This window comes from Thalassophryne amazonica, chromosome 9 (assembly GCF_902500255.1).
Source record: "Thalassophryne amazonica chromosome 9, fThaAma1.1, whole genome shotgun sequence".
NCBI lineage: Eukaryota > Metazoa > Chordata > Actinopteri > Batrachoidiformes > Batrachoididae > Thalassophryne > Thalassophryne amazonica.
The window spans coordinates 16060095-16083591 of NC_047111.1; the positions used below are offsets into that span (position 1 = coordinate 16060095).

At 38.6% G+C, this 23497-nt stretch overlaps 1 protein-coding gene across 3 annotated transcripts in view; it reads left to right on the forward strand.

Annotated features, from left to right (window-relative positions):
* Positions 1–592: 592 nt before the first annotated feature.
* The window catches only part of esrra (estrogen-related receptor alpha), a 37635-nt gene continuing 14730 nt past the window's right edge, over positions 593–23497 (forward strand). The window contains exons 1-5 of one of the 3 annotated variants that reach the window (XM_034177662.1): positions 593–824; positions 5509–5610; positions 19599–19982; positions 22306–22422; positions 22536–22649. In XM_034177662.1, coding sequence (XP_034033553.1) covers positions 19604–19982; positions 22306–22422; positions 22536–22649 — 610 coding nt within the window. In that variant the 5' untranslated portion in view covers positions 593–824; positions 5509–5610; positions 19599–19603. Of the gene's footprint in view, positions 825–5508; positions 5611–9934; positions 10058–19598; positions 19983–22305; positions 22423–22535; positions 22650–23497 lie in introns of those variants that run through there. The other 2 variants (XM_034177664.1, XM_034177663.1) reach the window with 2 other exon arrangements.

Sequence of the window (23497 nt, forward strand, 5' to 3'; positions counted from 1 at the left end):
TATAGAGAAGGCCCAAGAAATATCTATGAGTAAAGTTAAATCACCCTCCTTTAACAACGTGTAATAAAGTAAAAAAAAAAAAACAAAAAAAAACTGTGAGGATCATATGAAATATGCAAAGTGTTGGCAGTAAAAGATTCTTGCTCAATCTGAAAATGGATCCATGGAAAAATGTTAACTCATGAACAATAATAATGACTTTGGATTTATTCTGGTAATGAGCTTTTTAAATTTTAAAATAAAAAGAGCAACTGTGATGACGCGCTTGTAAGGTGCGTAATGACGTATCCGAAACCGCTGACGCAACTGGCGTTGGGAGGAGCGACGATACTTGAATCAAGTTACCCAGACAATATGAGACAAAACCAGAAGCTAGTTCGGCAAAATCAAACCATGAAAGGCGCAGTTATGACATTTAAAATAAAAATACTCCCGGGGACAGCAGTTTTACTGAAACGTATTAAAGCACTCCATTCTTCGCTTGCGTATGGTCTCAGAACGTTTGTTTTTGCTGCGAAGAAAAGACGCAAGGTTGTTCGGGTCTCATGGGTTTTATTGTGAAAGTGTTGCTGTCATTATTCGCTCAGGTGGCTTGACGTCGTTTTGCGGCTCAGCGGTGGCAGCTGCTGAAGACGGAATTTATAGCAGCAGACGGAGAACCGAATACACGGATGAGCTGCTTGGTGTTATCGAGTTATTACACCGTTTAGCGCAGCGGAGACTCGCTGGGAAAACCTGGACGTCGCCGTTAAACTGAAGGGCGGATCCGCCAGAAGCGAAAACTTCAGATTAAAAGCCGTCCTGCGATGTTTATTCATTTAACTGTGAGTAGACTCGTCTGCACTGCAGAGGATTCAGCTTCTTATTACCATTTTTATGTATTTATTTAATTTATGTATTTCGTCGATATTTCAGCCTGTTTCGGGGGCTTTCGATTGTGTTAATAAATCACCTTTTGAAGATTCTGGATTAATCCGCGATTAAATGATGACACTGCAGATATTTTATTTGTTGTTTTGGTTTTCTGCACCAATTCAGAGGGCGTTAAGAGTGAAAGATTGTTTTTTTTTTTTTTTAATTAAAAAAGAAGAAGAGGTGAAAAAAGAGGAAACATCACGTGTCCTCGCCTAAAAACGAGGTCTCTGCATAGACAAACAGTAGACTTCTACCACCAGGCGATCTTTTTAATATTTAACCTCTTGGACTGACCAGTGCCAGTCACCAATCTTGCTGGATCAGGATTCAGATCCCTGATCTTTCCACTTAATCCATTTTGGTAATTAACCTTTCACCGGTCTGAGATCAGTACAAGGTCACCCTGAGTGCTGAGTGTACAGTCTGCCTCACAGGATTTTATTTTTAAATACATTATTACCATTTCAAATATAACTTCAGAATGAACATTTTTGTAGGAAAATAGTGCGTTCAGGTGGGAAATTGTGTGTGAGTTCTTTTCAGTCTGCTACACCTTGATTTTTTTTAATCATTATTATTATTATTTCTCTTTTTTTAATGTGTGAACTTTTCAAAATAAAGTTCTGCTTAGTTGCAGACTGCATGTAAGATCTCACTTTATTTGCACTCCTGTTGTCAAGGTTAATGACGTATGATAAAAGTGAGGTTATTTCATGTTGTGGACTTTTTAACTGTAGTGTTATTTTTCATTAAAAAACCCTGAATACACACACAGACACACACACACACACACACACACACACACACATATATATATATATATATATATATATATATATATATATATATATATATATATATATATATATATATACAGACACACTTATAAGACAGAGTGGTCTGTTTAAAAATGAAAAGATGAAGATTTAGAGAGTTCTGACCAAACTTCAGTCGGTGACTTTTTGTGAGTGAGACAAGGTGTTGGCTTTAGTCTCACTGTCCTTCAAGCTTCCTGTGACCTTTGGAGTGTCACGCAGTGTAAGGGGCGGGGGGGGGGGGCGCGGAGCAGCACGCAGAAATCTGTGCAGCGACACTATGTTATGTATTTTAGGATGGGAAAGTCACCACACACACACACACACACTGTGGTGCACAGGGAACGAGATCAGAACTGACTGAGCCTATACTTCTGCCAGAGATCCACGTCAACCCGATCTGGATATTTGGATTGCGGCCAGATGACATTTGTGGACAACCAGTCACTCGACACACATGACCTCTGATTTTATCAGGGTACGTGCATTTGGGTTTGCATTACTGGTTTAAAACAAACAAACACACACTCAAAAAACATGTAAATTTCTCATACGGCAAACATCAGATGACTGATTGCATAATCTTCTTGATTTTCTCCCTCAAATAATTCCCATGTCCCCGTGTGTTACATCACTATGAGTTGAAAATAAACATAAGGAATCTCTGGCCTGTTGGTAAAATATAGAGATGGAGCTGCAGCTGTTTCCAGTTGCTTTCAGGGTAATTTGTCAATTTTGATGAAATGTAACCTTTTTTTTTTTTTTTGAGTAATTTAGACTCAAAGTTTTCTCTCCAACCTCAGTAGTTGGTAAGATAACATGACATGTAATGTCACTGTGGGCAGTGGTCAAAACTAGAATCTGACTGATATGGATTATTTGGGGGATGATATGATACTGCTATTACGAAGTACAAAATTGACAATACTGATATATCTGCTGATATTTACTTTAGAAAAAAATGCAGTTATTCCTAAATTTAATTATCAAACCCTTATGACAAAGAACTGTAATTGAGGCTTGATGTTTTACACATGAAATTTATGATAAATTATAAAAATAACAAACAACCACCCAATGTACTTCACACTGCCTTCATTTGGATTGGCAGTCGGCATGTTGCATTGCTAGGCATTAGCATAAAATTGATTTCCTGTCTATTTTGGCCCCGCCTACCTGGCGGCATAGCGACCACGTGTCTGTTGTTGCTGTATAAAATGCTCAGTTTCATTGAATATGAATGGCAGCTGCTTGCTTTGCCTCTGTCTCTTGTAGCTATTGTGACCAAGGGGTGATGGGGTCCCAGCCATGCTTGTCAGCATTGTAAACAATGCCTTCAGACTGCCCTCTGCTGGACAAATTCCATAATGAAATCATTTCCAACAGCCAGAATTAGAGGACCATCTCAGATAGCAAACCCCTGGAAAAAACTTAGGCTTGTACCCTGTAAAATGCAGTGAGTTAATATACAGATAAATAAATGAGTACATCCTCTCCGGTTATCTTAAAAACAATAAACGTTGTCAACTTGTACATTTCCAAATTTAAAGGGTATTCGCTGTTTTACATTTGTGAATCTCGCGCCGTCTGAGGTCTGTTTCAGCAGCATTCCGGTGTCAGGAGCTCAGCAGCACTCGCAGTGTAAACACACCTCGTGAATTACAGACAATAAGACAACATCTGGGCATGGCAGAAGTCCATCACAGGTGCTACACCTCCTCTAGATAACCCTCTCAACTTGGGAGAACGTGTCATCATCATAATTGCCTGTGCACTTGCTGGATCAACGACATCCGCATCCTCACTTTGCCATTGTTTACATGCGCTGTGATACACTGGAACTCTGCTGGCACCGCGGTGCATTCTGGGAAGTGCAGGGGGCCGCCAGGGGGATTATGGGAAATGTTAAAGTACCAAATATGATGAAGATTCATTCATTTTCAGTCACTTATCTGGGTCCGGGTCGTGGTGGCAGCAGAGCAATGAAGATAAACTGATTAAATTTACAGTGAATTTTGGTGCACCAGATCAATTTAAAAAAAATCAACTTTGTTGTGCTGATGTAATATGTTATAGACCTACATGTGACCTGTTCAACACTGCCACCACTGGATGATGGGAATTAAGAGCAGGTGTGGTTGAGCTTGCATGTAGTTTGAAATTATCTTGTTTGTCAGTTTCCTTTATTCCCAAAGCCTAGGTCTGGTGGCCCAGAAGTCAAAGAGCAAGGTCGAAATTTTTGCCCAATATAAATAAACTAGCATGTTGCCCATGGGGTCCATGGGCTCTAGATTGGGTAGTGTTTATAAAATAGGTAGCTGACATTTTTAAGGGTGGTAGTAAATTATGCAAAGTTTCTATCAGTTGGAATGGTGTGTGAGTCCAGAATGTTTTTAGAACCTTAGACCAACAGTTTTTTATGAAGAAGAACTCGACCCTTTTATTTGGCGCTATATAAAAAAAATTGATTGATTGATTGATTGATTGATTTCCTGTTAATTATGTAACTTTTTATGGTAATTTACTGTCTTAATGTATTTATAAGTTGTTTAGGTTCTTACTATCATATACACACTATTATTATTTTATTTTTACTTCTATTTGTTATTTGATTTTTAAAGGGGCAGAATGGAAATAAGTCTTTTCACTTTCTTGTGTCATCCAGATATTTTTAACATATTTACAATTATATTATGTACTTCCATTGAACTTACTAAATAAAATCATGCACACACTTATGCCTTTAATATATAGATGATTTACTGCCCCCTGCTGGATTGTCGTGTGAGTCCAGAATGTAAATATCAATGTCCGCTGTTCAGTGTTGTTAGCTAATATATGTAGCTTCTCTAAATAATATTAGTCCTATCAGCATTCGGATTTGGCACCATTCATCCTTGACCTGAAATGCATAAGCACACCAAACAGCAAATGTCACCTCTCCCTAGTTTGTGTGTGATCAAAATTGAACGCACGCATGTGTTGCAAGCACGTGTGTCGTCAAGTCAAACTCTGTATAGCATCCAGAAAAATAAGTACATTGGCACTGAAAAGCCTCTGAAGGCTTTCATTTATCTACACAGAAAATTGATTGATAAGGGAGTGATATGATAAGACTGATATGCGGAAAGGATAATGGTTTTGATATCGGTAAAATCTTATTGGATTCCCATCCCTTTCATCATTTATGGTGGTTAAATGCTCCCAGATATGCCCATGGTTACAATTAGATATGAATAGGAAGTCATATGTGGGCTTTCTAATTATACCTTTGTGTTTGACCTTGAGTGACTGTGAAGGCCAGTCAAGGTTGCTCAAGGTGTGATTGCTTATAGAAGCTAAACTGTGGAAGATAGTTAATGTTAGACATGGGTAGGAACTTACATGTGCTTGTAAAATGCAAATTGTAATTTGGCCTCGAGCACATTCAAGGTCAAACCCGGGAATATGGTTTCCTCACTGATACAGTATTGCCATGGAAGCATGTTTTGCACTTGCTAGAATTGTGCCGTCTGTGTACACGAGCACAGTGGAGTTGGAATGAAGCTCACTGAATATGTCTTGGACTTAATTTCAATCAATCATTAAGAAATACAAACACAGAATCTATGGTAAATCTGTCTGAAGCATAGGTACGTCTCCAAGTGGATTAGTGAGGGAAGCCACCAAGACACCTATGACCACTCTGAAACATTCAAACATGAACAAAAGAGCAACTGATTTTTCATTCCAGTGTGATGGGACTCGGACATTTTTGTTTTGTTTTTTTCCTTTGCAGGTGTCCTGATAATCAGAGAATTTATCACAAAGCAGTAATACCTCGTTGATTTATTCCAGGACTGACAGATATAGCGGCAGAAAACTCCATTTCAGAGGGCAGGTAATTTACCCATCTGTCACTTACTATGCTGCTCAAACATTATTTTAAAATTCTAATGCAACCGCAAGACTTTTGTGTGTGTGTTTGTGTTCTGCAGAAATGTGCCTTTTATTTTATTTCTGCTCTTTTGTTTTCAGCTGTAGTACTGAATGACTGTTGGTGTGAATCCATGAGCCGTTTGTGACACACCTTTGAAACACTCACAGCTAATGTGTTTGACAATAATTACTGAAACTACATAGGACCCCCCACCCCCCGGATCCATCCATCCATCCATCCCTGAATTTCTGAGCTGAATATGTAGTAGTTTTATAGTGTTATACAAATTTAGTGCACCCACTCACTCATGACCAGATGCGCTACTCTAATCTGACATCTTTTTTCAGTAATGAGTAATCTAACACGTTAATTTTTCCAAATCAGTACTCAGATTAAAGTTACTTCTTCAAGTCACTGTGTGTTATTATTACTTTTGTATTTTTATACAGTGTAAATCAGGGGTTACCAACCAGTTGATCATAGTATTAACATTGGCCCGTGGGCAGAGCAGCTCCCAGTTGAAAAAACAGTTGTCTCTCAAAGCGCGCTGATGGCTGCACACAAGCACTGAGCTTTACTAAGATATTTTTTTTTTGTCTTTAAAACTCTGTGTTCCCACTAAAAACAGCTGAGGACCCGCGATGCGTTAACAACAAATACGCTTTTTCCACCCAAATGCACCTGAAGTCTTGTTCTCTAAATGACATGATGTAAAAAAAGATAAAACTCTTACCTGTCAATCTGGTCGAGCTTTCTGCATAAATATATGTTATCCTTTCTTCCTGCTCAGATGACAAACCAGGGGTGAATCCAGATGGAAAGGGAGTATGGGGGGCGGGACACGGGTCCCCACAGCACTCCTAGATTAAAAGTCCACTTTTGAAAACATTTTTTTCATACTACTACTACTACCACTACTTAATAAAAATAATAATAATTTCAACAACTATAATGTTTAGAAAGAATTTAAATGATAGAAAGAATTTAGTTGTTACATTTATAAACAATGTAGACTATAACTTGTAAGTTTTACTGTTACAGTGCTGTCAACAGTTAAATATGAGGTCAACAAAGACTTTTTTTTTAATAAATCAAGTATTTATGTTCATTGAAGTCAATACAGACTGACTTTATTTCATGTTTTACAAAAGCTTTTTTTTTCAGGAAATAGTATTTAAGTTCAACTTAAAATGTCAGGACATACATTGTATACGTTACTGTTAAAAAAGCACTTCCAATAAAATGAATATTCAGTGTTTCACAGTTGTGAATCTGGTACCATCTCACGGTTTGTGACTCACGCGAGAGATCAGTTTCAGCAGAGTTACAGTTTATGCCACAGTGTAAACACACCGCGTGAAGTATGGACAACATCTGGGCACAGCAGAAGTCCATCATAGGAGCAACACCTCCTCTAGATAACCTTCTCAACTTGGGAGAATGTGTCCTCATCATAATCACCCGTGTTCTCGCTAGACCAACACCATCCATGTCTTCGCTAGCCATTGATTACATGTGCTGTGAGACGCCGGAACTCTGCTGGTGTCACGGTGCATTCTGGGAAGCGCAGGGGGCCGCCAGGGGGATTATAGGAAACGTTAAAGTACTGAATTTGCAAAACGGGTTATCAATTTCATGTTGAGATGGCAGCAGGAGGTGTTGTCGGAAGCTGCTAAAAGTAACTAATGAAGTAACTAGTAATCTAATTTACATTTAAAATTGAGTAATCAGTAAAGTAACCAAGTTACTTTTTCAAGGAGTAATCAGTAATTGAATTACTTTTTCAAAGTAACTGTGGCAACACATATGGCTGTATTAACATCATGTTTATCCTGCAAAGTTCTGCAACAAAAACATAATGAATCAATGCTAGTTTGGATAAATTCATGCGTAAGTATGCAAGTATTTAATGATTGCAGTATACAAACTATATGCATAAAATGCTATCTTCTCAGAAATGTCTCTTACTGTATATGAGTGAAGCAACGGCGCCTGTGGCGCCAGCGCAAGCTCTCCCTCTGGCAGAGTTATGCCAAACGCGGAAATGCCAAGTCTTGAATTCTTCCTAGAGCGACAATAGAGGAGATCTTGCGCGATTCAGTGGACAGTCGACACTGAAACCAGAAACGCAATTTCATTTTTTAACACTATTATACTGAAAAAAGGCTGAAGGACCTAAATGGCATGGTGAAATGGTGAGGAGCTTCACGCATTAATGTCAGCGACATGAAACATGTTAGTAATGCTTCTTACTCATGCACATAGTGAAATAAGCGAGCTCAGCAGCACCAGTACACATGCGCTGGGCGCGCGTCTGGTCGACGGCTATCGGGATAAACAAAGCCATGTGCACAGTTGTCAGTGCTTGAGCCAGTACACATATCATCTGACTTCACTCCAAACACACAGGTTTGTACGGAAGCATATTACATTCACTGGAAAAAAAAATTGACCACTGATCTCATAATTACGAGAAAAGATCTCATAATTACAACATCAGGATCTCCTAATTATGAGAAAAGATCTTGTAATTACAAGAAAAGATGTCATAATTACGACATCAGGATCTCGTAATTACGAGAAAAGATCTCAAAATTACAAGAAAAGATGTCATAATTACGACATCAGGATCTCGTAATTACGAGAAAAGATCTCGTAATTACAAGAAAAGATGTCATAATTACGACATCAGGATCTCGTAATTACGAGAAAAGATCTCGTAATTACAAGAAAAGATGTCATAATTACGACATCAGGATCTTGTAATTACGTGAAAAGATCTCGTAATTACAAGAAAAGATGTCATAATTATGACATCAGGATCTCGTACTTACGAGAAAAGATCTCGTAATTACAAGAAAAGATGTCATAATTATGACATCAGGATCTCGTAATTACGAGAAAAGATCTCAAAATTACAAGAAAAGATGTCATAATTACGACATCAGGATCTCGTAATTACGAGAAAAGATCTCGTAATTACAAGAAAAGATGTCATAATTACGACATCAGGATCTCGTAATTACGAGAAAAGATCTCGTAATTACAAGAAAAGAAGTCATAATTATGACATCAGGATCTCGTAATTACGAGAAAAGATCTCAAAATTACAAGAAAAGAGGTCATAATTACAACATCAGGATCTCGTAATTACGAGAAAAGATCTCATAATTACAAGAAAAGATCTCATAATTACAAGAAAAGATGTCATAATTATGACATCAGGATCTCGTAATTATGAGAAAAGATCTTGTAATTACAAGAAAAGATGTCATAATTATGACATCAGGATCTCGTAATTATGAGAAAAGATCTTGTAATTACAAGAAAAGATGTCATAATTATGACATCAGGATCTGGTAATTACGAAAATTAGGCAATTTTTTTGTGTGTGTGTGGGTGTGTGTAATCGCTTCCGTACATCCAGTCCCTTGGTAAAGACAAGCGTGAGAATTCCTGAGTCATAATCGAAAATCAACCAATTTGTAACCTTCCACACTGCACTGTGATCCACACCACAGTGCACACAAAGTGTGGATTTCCCCCTAAACTATTCCTGGATGAATGAAACTCCTTCAGCGAGGCGGGACACGGGGCACACAGACTGGCATGCGCCCGGGTGGGAGTGAGTCCCGCTGTGTCCCTCAGTGGTCGGTGGGGCTGTGGTCCTCCCTGGACATTCATCTGGGAGCACTTCAGGGGAAAATCCACACTTTGTGTTTAATTACAGTGTTTTATCATCGGCTGAGCTCATCAGCTGAGGGACTGGAAGTACGGAAAAATATACATAAAACAATTTAGACACCTGATCTTTTCTCATAATTACGAGATCTTGTAATTATGAGATCTTTTCTTGTAATTACGAGCTCCTGATGTCGTAATTACGATATCAGCGGTCAAATTTTTATTTTTTTTATCCAGTGAATGCAATATGCTTCCGTAGGTTTGTGGGACATTGTATATATATAAAACACTACAAGACAACATGGTCCAATGTACTGGGAAACATTTATTATACTTACTTTTGATGAGAAATGCCATTTACCACACGCAGTAGGGAGTGATATTACGTTGATTACGCGTCCGCCGTCAAGCACATGCGTTTGTTTGTCCCGATGCCTTCCCAAATTCTTATTTTCAAACAGTGAATTTAACTGTAAGTTTATGAGGATGGCAAAAACAAAACTCAGGTGCAGTCCGTGTTTTGGGTGAGACAATATGGCGGAGAGTGACTTCAGCACTGGAGCCCCGCCCAGTGTTGACATCACCGGTGTGGGGGTAGTCCGTCTGAACAAACGTAGCCAACACACGGACTAGCATGCGGTGGTTCCCTGATTTTTATTTTTTTCCCCTTTAAATTGTGCCATATTCTGACACCGCACAGTGCTTTTTTCGTCACCTTTGTCAGGTAAGAGTCAGCGCAGGTAGTTAAAGTAGGAATAATTAGCACCGATCCGTAATCTTTTAGGATGAGCTAACGCTAGCGCCTGCTAACTAGCTGCTGGCTAAGCTGCAGTTATGCTAAACGTGCTGCTGCTTTAGTTTACAGTGCAGACAGGTTTGCAGCCTTTCAGAACACATAAAGAACCACAGACAAGGATTTTAAAGCCGTGACCGTCTGAACAGTGACCGGTAACGGTTTACGGACCATTCATAGACACGGACCATTCACAGACCAAAAAAAAACAAGACTTCATAGACATATGAAGAATCATTCATTATTTACTAAAACAACACTCACAGGTGATGGCCAGGTAATGATTGTGGACTGGTCTATGGCAGGTGATGCAGGGATATTCCATGCCTAAACTGATGTTCACGTGTTTTTTTTCTGCAAACGTCTTACATGTAGCTATGATACAGGACAAATGGTTTGTCGTATTTTAATATTCATATTGGGATTAACAGTAATAGAATATTCTGATAGAGCTTAAACTTTAGACAGGTATTTTGCAAACACTGTAAACACACACATTATACAGTGTACACATATACCTACACACACACACTAATATATGATAGGGCAGATAGTGGCAATAAAGTCAGCTATTTTAGTCATTTGAAGAAGCAATATATAATTAGGCTATATATATATATATATATATAAACAAAATGCTTACAAATGAATACATTATATTTCTATATAAAACATAATAGATGTGTTATAACACAGGTGTGATCTCTCAGAAGTATGACTTGACATTGTTCAGTAAATCTGTCTATGAATGGTCTTTTTTTTTTGTCTTTGAACTTTGCACTTTGTGTCTATGAATGATCCTTTTTGAATGAATCATCCGGTTACTGCCGATAACACGTGTTTATCTCACCTATGCGCAGTCGCGTGTGCGGGGCCTTGCTAGAACATGAAATGGAGCGAAATGGGGACTGATAATCACAAAATTTTATTTATTTATTTATTTATTTGACAAGGACAATGCAATCAAACATAGTTACAAGACAAAGCTTGCAGCTGATGCAATGCACACAGCTGATGCAATGCACACAGAGTATAGCTACTGCTAATTTTCAAGTCCAGGTCCTGGTTGTGCTTTTCTACACTAACAAAACATCATCTAAAATACAATTTCATTTACATAAGATGGGGGTAACATGTAACGAAATGGAGCAGAGTGAACCACTGACTCCAAATAAGTAATTTTATTTAATTGTTTGGCTTTTGTTTTTTGTGAGATGTGCTCAGTACATGTAGTAGAGGCAGATGCGCCATCTGGCGTTCATGAGACAAAACTTCATTCAGTGGGTCAGTCTGCTGCATTTCGCAACGTTTTACACCCATTTTGTTGTTATCAGTCCCCATTTCACTTAAAGATAATTAAATAAAAGTACTTCATTGAATCATATTTATTCATACTTGGACTCAATCTGAGTCAGTCTGCTCCATTTCGTTACATTTTACCCCCATTTCATCATTATCAGGCTCCATTTCACCCCATTTTGTATTTTGGTATAGCCACGCATGCGGGGGTTTTATTTTCTGTGTGTCTGTTTAAACCATTAACACAGAGCCTTGGTCCCTTTTACATCAGACTTGTTGAAATGTTTGAGTGTCAATCAAGGACAAAGAGATTAGACTTTGAGAAAAATATTCTAATGGCTATTTTGAGGAATTTGCTAAAGATGCACTAATATACAAATAATGAATGTTTGAGTTCAATGGTTTGGTTGTCTATTCGGCTGCTCCCGTTTTGTGTTTGGGGTCACCACAGCGGATACAACCAGATCCGCATTGATATTTAGCACAGGTTTTACGCCGGATGCCCTTCCTGACACAACTCCAGTGTTACCTGGAGATACACACACAACCGCTGGCGTTCCAAAGAGGTCTCCCATCCAAGTACTAACCAGGTCTCGCACTGCTTAGCTTCTGAGATCTGACGGTATGAATATTTTATTTTATTTGCTTTGTTGAAAGGTACAGTTCATCTTCCACCAAATTAAATATTTGTTCCATTGAAAGAATGTAAAAACATTCATTATTTGTTTTATATAATGGTTCAAATAGATCCTTGTCTTTTATTTATATTAATTTATAAACAACAGTAAAAGGACTTACATTTTGGTGTTCCACTGGTGCATTGACATCAACAGTCCAACATGAACTTTTAAATAGAAGTCCAAAATTGTTCTCAGTCAACTTGGTAAAACGGATGTAGTCTGTGATACCCCCCCCCCCCCAAAAAAATGACTTTGTGTACTTCCTCAGTTCAGCGAAAAATTGTGTGAGAAATTTGTCCAGCTTTTCATCCTAACTTCATCCTCTTCAGCTCTCCATGCCTCCAGAATGCTTACAGTGTAGTAGATTTATTTTTTGTGTGTTAGAAGAATTAGCACCATCAATTAGCTCCTTCAAGTCGTCGTCCGTCAGCAAAACAAACTCCGCCATGTTTAGCTAAATTCCACCCCCACTAGTGTGTGTGTGCACATGGCTGATGCAGCGTGCAGTGGTACAAAATGTATGGAACCAAATTTGTATGGCAAATGGAACCAAATTTACACGCTAAATGTAACGCAACACAAATGGGTCATTCCATATGAAATCACCAAAGGTCCCAGTTTTATAGTTTTAGAATTGCCTGGTTTTGATGTATTTTGTAGCTCATGTTAAGAGAAGAAGAATGGTCTTGGCGGCAGCTCAATATCGTGTTTCGTTTAGATTCTATGGTGGTTTTAAAAAGGGGGTGTGTCCATGTTAACCCCCTGTGTTCCGTTTGTGACCATGTTTACTTGGTCATAAATCAAAAACTAGAAAAGATATTAACTTGATATTTTCAGAATTTGTTTATTCTGTCTTAAAGTTTATGTAAAATGTACAGTTGAAGAAATTAACCCCCTGGGGGCCATGCAATTAATTACCAAAAAATGGAATTTGGACAAAATGTACCGAAAGTGTGCTGACTTTGATGTACATTTAACCATATTTGCCTTGTCATGTGAAAAATGCTCTTTGGCATGTTGGTAATACTAATGTTAGGCTTCTTTGAGATGCAAAGAACGACACCACAATGGCTTTAGATTTTTAAAATTAAAAATTAAAAATTTAAAATTAACCCTTTTCCGGCTATTTTTACCAAATATGTTCCTTTGGCGCCACCTTTTGGGCATGTGGGCATCTTTTGATTTTTGGTTTGGTTATTAATCATATGAATGGAATTTTTCCTTAATGTTGACTTCAGACTCACCTTGCATAGATTGACAAGCAAACCTTTGCATGAACTTAAGAGGGCACTTGTTTTCCCATCAGGCCTCTTTGTTAGATGTTGGTACCAGGTTTAATTTGAAGATCCAGTGAAGACCTTTCATTTGAGACCAACAAAACAAAAATCAAAAGATGCCCACATGTCCAAAAGGGGGCGCCAAAAGAACATATTTGGTAAAAAATAGCCGGAAAAGGGTTAATTTTGGGCAAAATCTAAAGCTATTGTGGTGGTGTTCTTTACATCTCAAGGAAGCCTAACATTAGTACTACCAACATGCCAAAGAGCATTTTTCACATGACAAGGCAAATAAGGTTAAATGCACATCAAAGTCAGCACACTTTCGGTACATTTTGTCAAAATTCCATTTTTTGGTAATTAATTGCATGGCCCCCAGGGGGTTAATTTCTTCAACTGTACATTTTACATAAACTTTAAGACAGAATAAACAAATTGTGAAAATATCAAGTTAATATCTTTTCTAGTTTTTGATTTATGGCCAAGTAAACATGGTCACAAACAGAACACAGAAGGTTAACACGGACACGTCCCCTTTTCAAATCTCCATAGAATCTAAATGAAACAAGATATTGAGCTGCCGCCAAGACCATTCTTCTTCTCTTAACACAAGCTACAAAATATATCAAAACCAGGCAATTCTAAAACCATAAAACTGGGACTTCCCTTTATTTTGGATGATTTCATATGGAATGACCCAAATATCCACGTCATGTGACATAGAAAGCACCAATCAAATGACAAGGATCCACTCAGCTGTTTATAACAAACACTGAATTCTTATATCACCTTTCAGTATCATATCATTTAACCTTGAGTGACTTTGAATGGTGAGACTCAAGGTCATAAGTGGTTTTTCTAGGCCTGCACGATGTGAGCAAAACCTGCAATATCGCTGTTCAATATTGCAATTAGATGACCTGCGATTAAAGAATACAAATATGTGGATGCTTATGTTTTCTGCAGTATTAATATCTGAAATATTCTGGAATTTAATCTGCAACATGTTGATCCAAAAGTACACAAAGCTGTGGTCTGAAAGCAAATTCTATTTTTTGTGTGTGTGTAGTTCAGAAAAATAGAGCTGCAATGATTAATCGATTACTCAATGATTAATCAACTATTCAATTTTGGTAAGAAATTTAAAAAATAAAAATCCAAATTCTTTGACTTCAGCATCTTGTAGAGGTCAGCGTGCGCATTTCGCGAATGTCGTGAGTGCTGCTCTGTTACAGAACAGACTCGCATCAAGACAGACTCAAAGTAAAATAAAAATAAAGCCTACCAGCTCCACTGAGAAGAAATACACAAAACCAACAGGGCACTCACCCACTTGTAGAATGATTTCCAAGAATAAATATGTAAAGTCCACTCAGCCAAAGAAGTCCCCATGCACGGATCAGGCGCGATTGCCAGCTGGTGTCACGGAGCTCCTCACAAAGTTCTCTCATGATTCTGGCATGTTAGATAGAAAGTCTATTATCTCCTGAAAATAACATGATCTGACTTTTTTCCAATGTAAAAAATCCATCTGTGTGTCCACAGCCTGAAAAACGGCATTGTGGAGACATTCTGCATGCACATTCCCGGTGGGACTAAAATGGTGGCCAGCGACACCAACAGCTGAGTCACCACAAGTTAGGATCCAAAATCTGACTGAAAAAAATTAAGAGTTTTGTGGTGAAGTGTGTCGTCTCCTCTCTCTACATCCTCTGTAAATCCGAACCTTCACTTTCGAAGGAAAGCTCAGTAGCTTCGCTATCAGACATAGCAGCGTTTGTTTCACTCTGTCTGTCAGCCGTTGAGAAATGCTGAGTAAGACGTTTTCCGGAAATGCACCTCCTGACTCTCGGGGAGAGAGAGGGATAATTAGGAATAAAACTCATTATAGCAACCACTAATTATTACCGCATGTGCGCAGATAGACTTGCAATCATGAATACTTTGATGTTGTGTTGCTAACCATTTTGTTAAATAATGTGCGACATGTTGTTGTTTTTGTACTTGTTTGTGGCTTATTTTTATACCTAAAGGATCATTTTTTGGGGGGAGGCGGGTCCATTCCATTTTTCCATTCTTCTTGCAAGACATAAGTACTTTTTAGTCTTTGTAAATTGGTTTCAGTATCAAATGTAAGTAATTTCTTACATTGCAAGTTTGTTTTTAGCACTTAATTATTTTTTTCATGAGGAAAGCTGGTACTTTTGTATTTCTGTTTTTTGTTTTTGCTTTTTTTTTTTTTTTTTGGACAGTATAGAGGGGGTGCAAAAATCTGAATCACAAGGACAAGGTGAGATTTTCACACTCTGAAGTGCATGCCCCCAGCCTGGGAATATTGTGACTTGGGAATTCAAACTTTTCAAATTGAAAATTATGCAGGAAAAAGTGTTTTTAAAAAAGTCTGGAATCGCCCACATTTTAAATGGTCTTTCTATACTTTCTTCTTTCTTTCAAATACGTTTATTGCACATTTGTAACATGTATACAGTGTCAATAAAACACAAACATTTTAGATGAATTTCACCAATCAACAATTCAACAGTAAAATAAAGTAAAATATTTTATTTAATTTTTCTTAGGACTTCAGGGCACAAGGTGGGATAGGATCCCGAGTGGAAGCATTGCACTGCTTAGGGTGATAGTTACCAAAAGCATGCTATCCTAAAAATTTCTGGGGAGAACTCTGACTTAACAGATCTTAAGGGACTACTGACATCTACTGGACAAGCAGTATACAGCACGCAAGCTCAAGGCACATAGGACTGAGGACACCGGGGGTTAGAGAAACATTTTTTGTGCCTACTGGTCAGGACCAGTAGCAGTAATTTTGTTGCTGGTCCTTCTGTTCTGAGGTAGTGGCCCCGGGTATTTGGAAGCTCACAGCCTCCGACGGCGAGCCTCAGCATAGCATCAATCATCAGATCATCAGTATGTGTTCAATTAATATTGTATTTGTAAACTTATAACATGATAGAATGCTTTCATTTTGTGTTGAATGTATGTAAAGTTATAAACTTTTTTTTTCTTTTTTTTTACACGATCCTCTGCTTTCATGTGGCTGTACTGTGCACCTTATACTTCACTTTTCTGTAAATCTGGCCTTGTGCTTGTTTTATGCAGCCCAAACAGCCTTTACTCGTGTTACTTAATCCACTTGTGTGTTGTTGCTACGTGAGCGCTATACATAATATCTCAGATTTTTTTTGGGGGGGGGGCAATTATATCTTTTGCTTCTCAGACTAGTATGATGAAAAGAGCCATTTTTGTCCCGTCTTCCACAAATAAAATTCTTCTAGAGCCACAAAACACATTTGACCTTTAAAATTAATAAATAAAGATAAAACAGCTTATAATGTTTTTCTATATACAGTTCAACTATATGCTTTTAATTGTTCTTTTTGTTTTGTTTTTTTTATAAACATTTTTATAAATACAAACAGTGTGGTACTTTATGGTAAATCTGTGTCAGGTTGGCAGTTCTCAAAAACTAAATGTCCGTGCTCGAAGGAGACAAGTGAGGGAAGCCACTAAGACACAACTCTGGAAGAACCTTTATTTTCTGTGGGTGTGGGTGGAGAAACTGGGAATAGTGCAACATTTTTATTTTTATCTTCATTTTACATACAGTCCCAACTTTTTTTTTTTTTTTTTGCATTTCTGAAATTACAGAACTACTATAAAGAAAAGTGTTAACATTTAATTTTTTTTAAAACTTGGTAGAACAAATGTAAACGCTAAACTCTTATAAAGAAGAAAAATACATGGGCATGTGCAGGAAAACTTTAATATAAACTGAACAGAACAAAGCAGGCTATTAGACTCCCCATGTTTTTTGAAAATAAGAATAAAATAAGAGGTAACGTACTTTGAAATGAATAAAAACATATAGCTGCAGCCTGATAACTTTGAAAAATAACATAAATTCACAGCTTGGATTTTTATTCTGAAGTTCATTTTCATGTGATGATGGAATTCATCCTGTTTTTTCTCCTCCTCGGTCACGTTTTTTACATTAACTCATGATCTAAAATAAATACTTTTTAAAAAAATAAAAGCTTATTAAAGTTCATCTCACCTGCTTAATGTGAGAACCTGCACATTGAGACACTGCTCCGTTCAGCCCCTCCCCTCGCACTCTCCCTGCCTGTGTGAGCAGCTGTCTGAGCAGCTCCACACACACACAGACGGCTTGTTTGGAAAAACAGCATTTTCAGCAAGCTGGCCACGGCTTTTTCCGTCATCTTTTCAAAAATTGACTGTCCAAATGAAGGCTGGACAGCTCGCTATCCAAAACTCTGCTGTAATCTCTGAATGGCTCAGTTATTTAAGGCACAAGTTTGAAAAAAAAAATCTTCAGACTTGTCGATGACTTAATCACAAGACCAACAAGATTTTTAACTAGACATTGGTCTAGCAGGGGAAATATCTACTAGACATAGGCCAAAAATTACTGGTCCGTGACCTTGGGCCAGTGGATTTCTCTACCCCTGGACATGTAAGAACAAGTCTTTCAGTATGAGGCACCTCAAGAATTGTGTACATGCACATAACCAATCCATGATTTTGACTTTGTTGCAGCCCTACTTAGTGCAGCAGATAACAGAATATTTACAGAGGAATCCTTCAAATCTGGAAAGAACCACCAAAGTTGGCACAAATACTCCTTAGACATTACTCTTTTGAAAAAACTGAGTAGCCACTTAAATTTTCAGTAGGTGGCCAGGTAGGGGTCAATTGAAGAATTACACAGGGGTCAAAATTTTAAAATGTTTCAATAATATTGAAAGCTATACCACATTATTTGTCTGATCACAACAATACCAAAAAGGTATAGTTTGGACTATCTATGACTGAATGTTATGGAGTTATGGGGTAAAAACAGCAAGAATGGTAACAAAGGTCAGCATTAGTTTGTACAGGGGTCAGATGTTAAAGTTGCTCTAAATATTGTAAAATGTGATGCAAATTATTGGTTGAGTTAATAGGGTTTTAAAAAGGAATAGTTTGCACTATGTGGCATGCTTAGTTATCATGTTACAGGGTAACATATGTCACATGTCATAGAATCCAGTGGACGTCGACATTGCTCTACCTTTACCTTGCAGACCAAGCATTCAACACAGTCAAAACTATTTCATTTATTAATCCTATTAGTTCAACCAATAATTTGCACCACTTTTTACCAAAATTGGAGCAACTTTAACTTTTGACCCCTGTACAAACTGAAATTGACCTTTGTCACCATTCTTGTTGTTTTTACCCCATAACTCCATAACATTCAGTCATAGATAGTTCAAACTATACCTTTTTGGTATCGTTGTGATGAGACAAATAATGTGGTATAGCTTTCAATATGATTGGAGCATTTTAAAATTTTGACTCCTGTGTAATTCCTCAATTGACCCCTACCTGGCTGCCTACTGAAAATTCAAGTGGCTACTCTGTTTTTTCAAAAGAGTAATGTCTAAGGAGTATTTGTGCCAACTTTGGTGCTTTTTTCCAGAAATGAACAATTGTTACAGTTATCTGCTCCACTAACTGTGGTTAGCATTAAAGCAAGAAGGTACAGATGTATTTGCAGGCCGCTCTCCGCTCCTTTTGCCTGCTCACTATAACGTTTGTCCAGGACAAGTGGAAAATCTGCTTGGACAACAGGAGTACTCTGTTCCATGCAGTAAGGTGGACACAGGCACAGTAAAACTAGCATGAAACGAGGGCATTTGTGACGGTGACGTCTCAAAGCTGACATCTGCAGCCGTGATTCTTGGACCTTCATGTTAAGGACGTTGCTTTGACCTCATTAGATAATGGCCAAAATGGTGGCCATTTTGGCAGCCGGCAGTATCTCAGCTGAATATTTCGGAACAAGACACGTCTGTCTGCAAAGTCCCTTCTTACTGAACAAGGTCGTTTGTTACTGTGGTAAATGACATTAGTGGTTATTTTGATTTTTCTGTCTTGCCTGTACTGTTTAGAAGACTGTTTACAAAAGCTGTGTTTATGTTGTGACTGTCCACAAAGTGTGTCCCCTCACTGTGGGACATGGAGTCACCAGTTTTGTTAACATTGCCTTGTCCACCATTTAGTTTTTGTCAGGGTGTTTTGACTTGTGTCACATGCGAGGGAGGAAAATAAAACGGCATTTCTACCAGGTTGAAAACATACAGAATACTGCATTTATTTACATTGATATTTCCATTTTTCTTCCTTCTGTAGCTGTCATGTCTTCCAGCGATCGTCCATTAGACATCTACATAAAGGCTGAACCGAGCAGTCCAGATGGCGGTGGAGGAGGTCGGACCAGCCCTGGTGGAGCCTCTTCAGATTCCTCCCAGAGTGGAGGTGGAGGGACCAGAGTCGACGGCGTCAAACGTTACTCGCCGCCACTCTACACACCAGCTCTACATTGTCACCTCAAACAAGAGGTTGGTGATGGAGCAGAAGAGGGCTCCACTAGCAATGGCACAGGGCGATGCAAGTACGCCCTCAGTACGCTACCCAAGAGGCTGTGTTTAGTCTGCGGGGACGTGGCTTCGGGATACCACTATGGTGTTGCCTCATGTGAGGCCTGCAAAGCCTTCTTCAAGAGAACTATTCAAGGTGTGTGCTGCGCGGGGGGGGCATGTTGGTGCAATTATAGGAAACTTAATACATTGATATCAACTCAAGATAGACAAGCTAGCAAACACCAAACCCCGACTTTGAGTTAAAGTTAAAAATCTGGGCTTGGCATTAACACTTGTCCTACTATTTACTACTACTATTTGGCAGCACGGTGGATTAGTGGTTAGCACTGTTGTCTCACAGCAAGAAGTCATGGGTTCAGTTCCCACCTGTGTCCTTTCTGTGTGGAGTTTGCGTGTTCTCCCCATGTTTGTGTGGGTTTCCTCTGGCTTCTTCCCACATTTAACCTCTTAAACCCTCTTAAACTTGCCTTGTTTTGGAACATTTGAACACTCATAACTAACCAATGCTGACACCAACATACACGTATTATACATCAAAATGTCAAGCGAAGTCTCCTCTACGAAAGTATCCCCTTCGGTCACATATCAACTAACCACAGCTGAAACGCCAAGCAAATAAAGACCAGTGCTGTGAAAACTTCGCGGATCCGCGGGATTCTGTGGATTTCATCATGGTGGGGGGTGGGGGGGGGGTTGTTAGTGTTGTACTCTGTAATCGTGATCGTTACTGAGTTCTTAAAATGCTTATCACAAAGCATTCTTTTTTTACGACATCATGCAAGTTTTATAAGTCCGCAGACACTGATCTGTGTGTTACAGATACAAATCAGTTTCCTCGGATCTGCAGAGATTTGCGGAAGAAAAATGCCACTCAAAGCCTGGCTGTTACGACAGTTGTCGTAAAGCGGGACTGGTTGGTTGCTGCGGTGACACTGTGTGGCTCCTGTGCGACACTTAGCTAAATGTAGCATGTGGACATCGCACACTTTTAGAAATTTCAAGTTTTTAAAAGAAGAATTTTGCAGCATGTCTGTGTCACGGAGCGACATCAGACAGAGCGAAGATGGCGAGAAAGACAGTTTGAAAAAGTCTGATAAGGACAAGAATCCATGCAATTGTTGCTGGCTTCATCAACACACCTGAAAGATGAACGGGAAAAGCGAACTGGTAAGAATTTTTTTTCTCTCTCTGGAAAATAACCATTGTGCTGTTCAAACAGGATATCAGACAAAGATTATGTGCCTTTTTTTCATTCATTAATCTAGACTTTCTTTCATTGAAAAAAAAGACGTGGCTTTGAATGAATTTAGGCTACATGAATTTACACAACAATGTAAATTAGTTTTTATTAATGTAGACTTTTTTCATAGGAAAAAAGTCTACATTAATGTGGGTTTGAGTGGATTTACAGGAATTTGCACAAGAATGTGTGGCTTTTTTACTATAAGGTATGTTATTGATATTTTACCATGATTTTTTTTTAAATATTCTACAATCTTTAGCTGTGGTTTTTGACATGGTTTAACAGTCTTTTCAGTCTTCATGAATTTCATGTAGTTTAAATGTTCTGAGTTAATGCATAATTTGGTTTACAATTAAAATCATACCAGGTCCTACTTCCATGTTATATTCTGTTATTTCGACATGATCATTGACGGTTCAAATGCACTCATTTTGAGATTTGTTCTTCCAGGAGATGTTGAAAATGTATCAGTAGATGAAAATTTTATTTGGTTTCTGGGGCCCCACAAGGCCCTAGACCCCGGCTCCTGGGGAGCTGTGCCCCCCAGACCCCCTGCGAATTTTCCTCAGATTTGACAATTTTCATTTCACAGCCCTGAAAGATATAAATCAGAATAAATTTTTTTTGGGAAAAAAACTCATTTACTCCGACCAAGTATTATTTACTTTCAATTTTTTTGCATCCACAATAATTGTCTAGCTCTCCCTTGCAAAAGAGATCTCAATTTCAATGGGACTAACCTGGTTAAATTAAAATTTAATTATTTACTTTTTTTTCTATGGGACTAGAAAAAATTCTGATGGAAGCAAAGATCTATTTGCAGACAATAGTTTTTAATAAGTGCTGATTTACATTCAGCAATTTCTGAATTAACATTCTTAAATTATTGTAATTTATCAGGTTTTCACACACAAAAAAAATGTACTTGGTGTATGGCAACATTCTGCATAATGACATTGGCCATTAGAAAAAAACATATTGATTGATTACTAGTGTCGAAGCCTCGGCTCACAGCCAGTTGCTTCACCAATACCTTCATGACTTCGAGATTCTTTTATCGGCTCATTAGAGAGCACTGGATTCTTTTTCTTTTCTTGTTTGAAAATACAGTACTCTGTGCCGGCCATAAAGCTGGGTTTGCTAATGAAGCACTCGTCCATGCTATTCTTTACCATCCCGACTGTAAATGGCAATTTTCTGTCCTCCCATAAAGGTAACATTGAATACAGCTGTCCAGCTTCAAATGAGTGTGAGATCACCAAAAGGCGCAGAAAGGCTTGCCAGGCATGCCGCTTCACCAAGTGCCTCAAAGTCGGCATGCTGAAAGAGGGTGAGTGCTGACGCTGTGCAGCCGGCAGAGTGACTCTGACAAACCAGCCGTCTTTATAATCAGATTTAAAGAGCCATCATCAAAAACGGTCTGTTTTATTTCTTATGATGTAGGAGTTCGTCTTGACCGGGTCAGAGGTGGGAGACAGAAATACAAACGACGTCCAGAAGTGGAAAATGCAACATACCAGAGTGCCCCTTTACCCCTGACAAAGGACAGTGAAAAAGGTGGGATTTGTACCTTTCATTTACATGAGGGTGGTGCAGTAGGTACTGTACATCTGGAAAGTATTCACAGCGCTTCACTTTTTCCACATTTTGTTATATTACAGCCTTATTCCAAAATGGAGGAAATTTATCTTTCCATCAACATTCTACTCGGAACACCCCATAATGAAAACATGAAAAAAGTTTTTTTGGGGGGGAAATTTTTGCCAATTTATTAAAAGTAAAAAACTAAGAAGTCACACGTACATAAGTATTCACAGCCTTTGCTCAGTATTTTGTTGATGTACCTTTGGCAGAAATCACAGCCTCACATCTTCTTGAATATGATGCTTGCTGCACCTATTTTTTGGGCAGTTTGGTCCATTCCTCTTTGTGGCACCTCTCAAGCTCCATCAGGTTGAATGGGGAGCATCGGTGCACAGACATTTTCAGATCTCTCCAGAGATGTTCAAGCAGATTCAGGTCTGGGCTCTGGCTGGGCCACTCAAGGACATTTACAGAGTTGTCCTGAAGCCACTCCTTTGATATCTTGGCTGTGTGCTTAGGGTCATTGTCCTGCTGAAAGATGAACCGTTGCCCCAGTCTGAGGTCAAGAGCACTCTGGAGCAGGTTTTCATCCAGGATGTCTCTGTACATTGCTGCGTTTATCTTTCCCTCAATCCTGACTAGTCTCCCAGTTCCAGCTGCTGAAAATGATGCTGCCACCACCACGCTTCACTGTAGGGATGGTGCCTGGTTTCCTCCAAACGTGACGCCAAAGAGTTCGGTCTTTGTTTCATCAGACCAGAGAGTTTTGTTTCTCGTGGTCTGAGAGTCCTTCAGGTGCCTTTGGTCAAACTCCAGGTGGG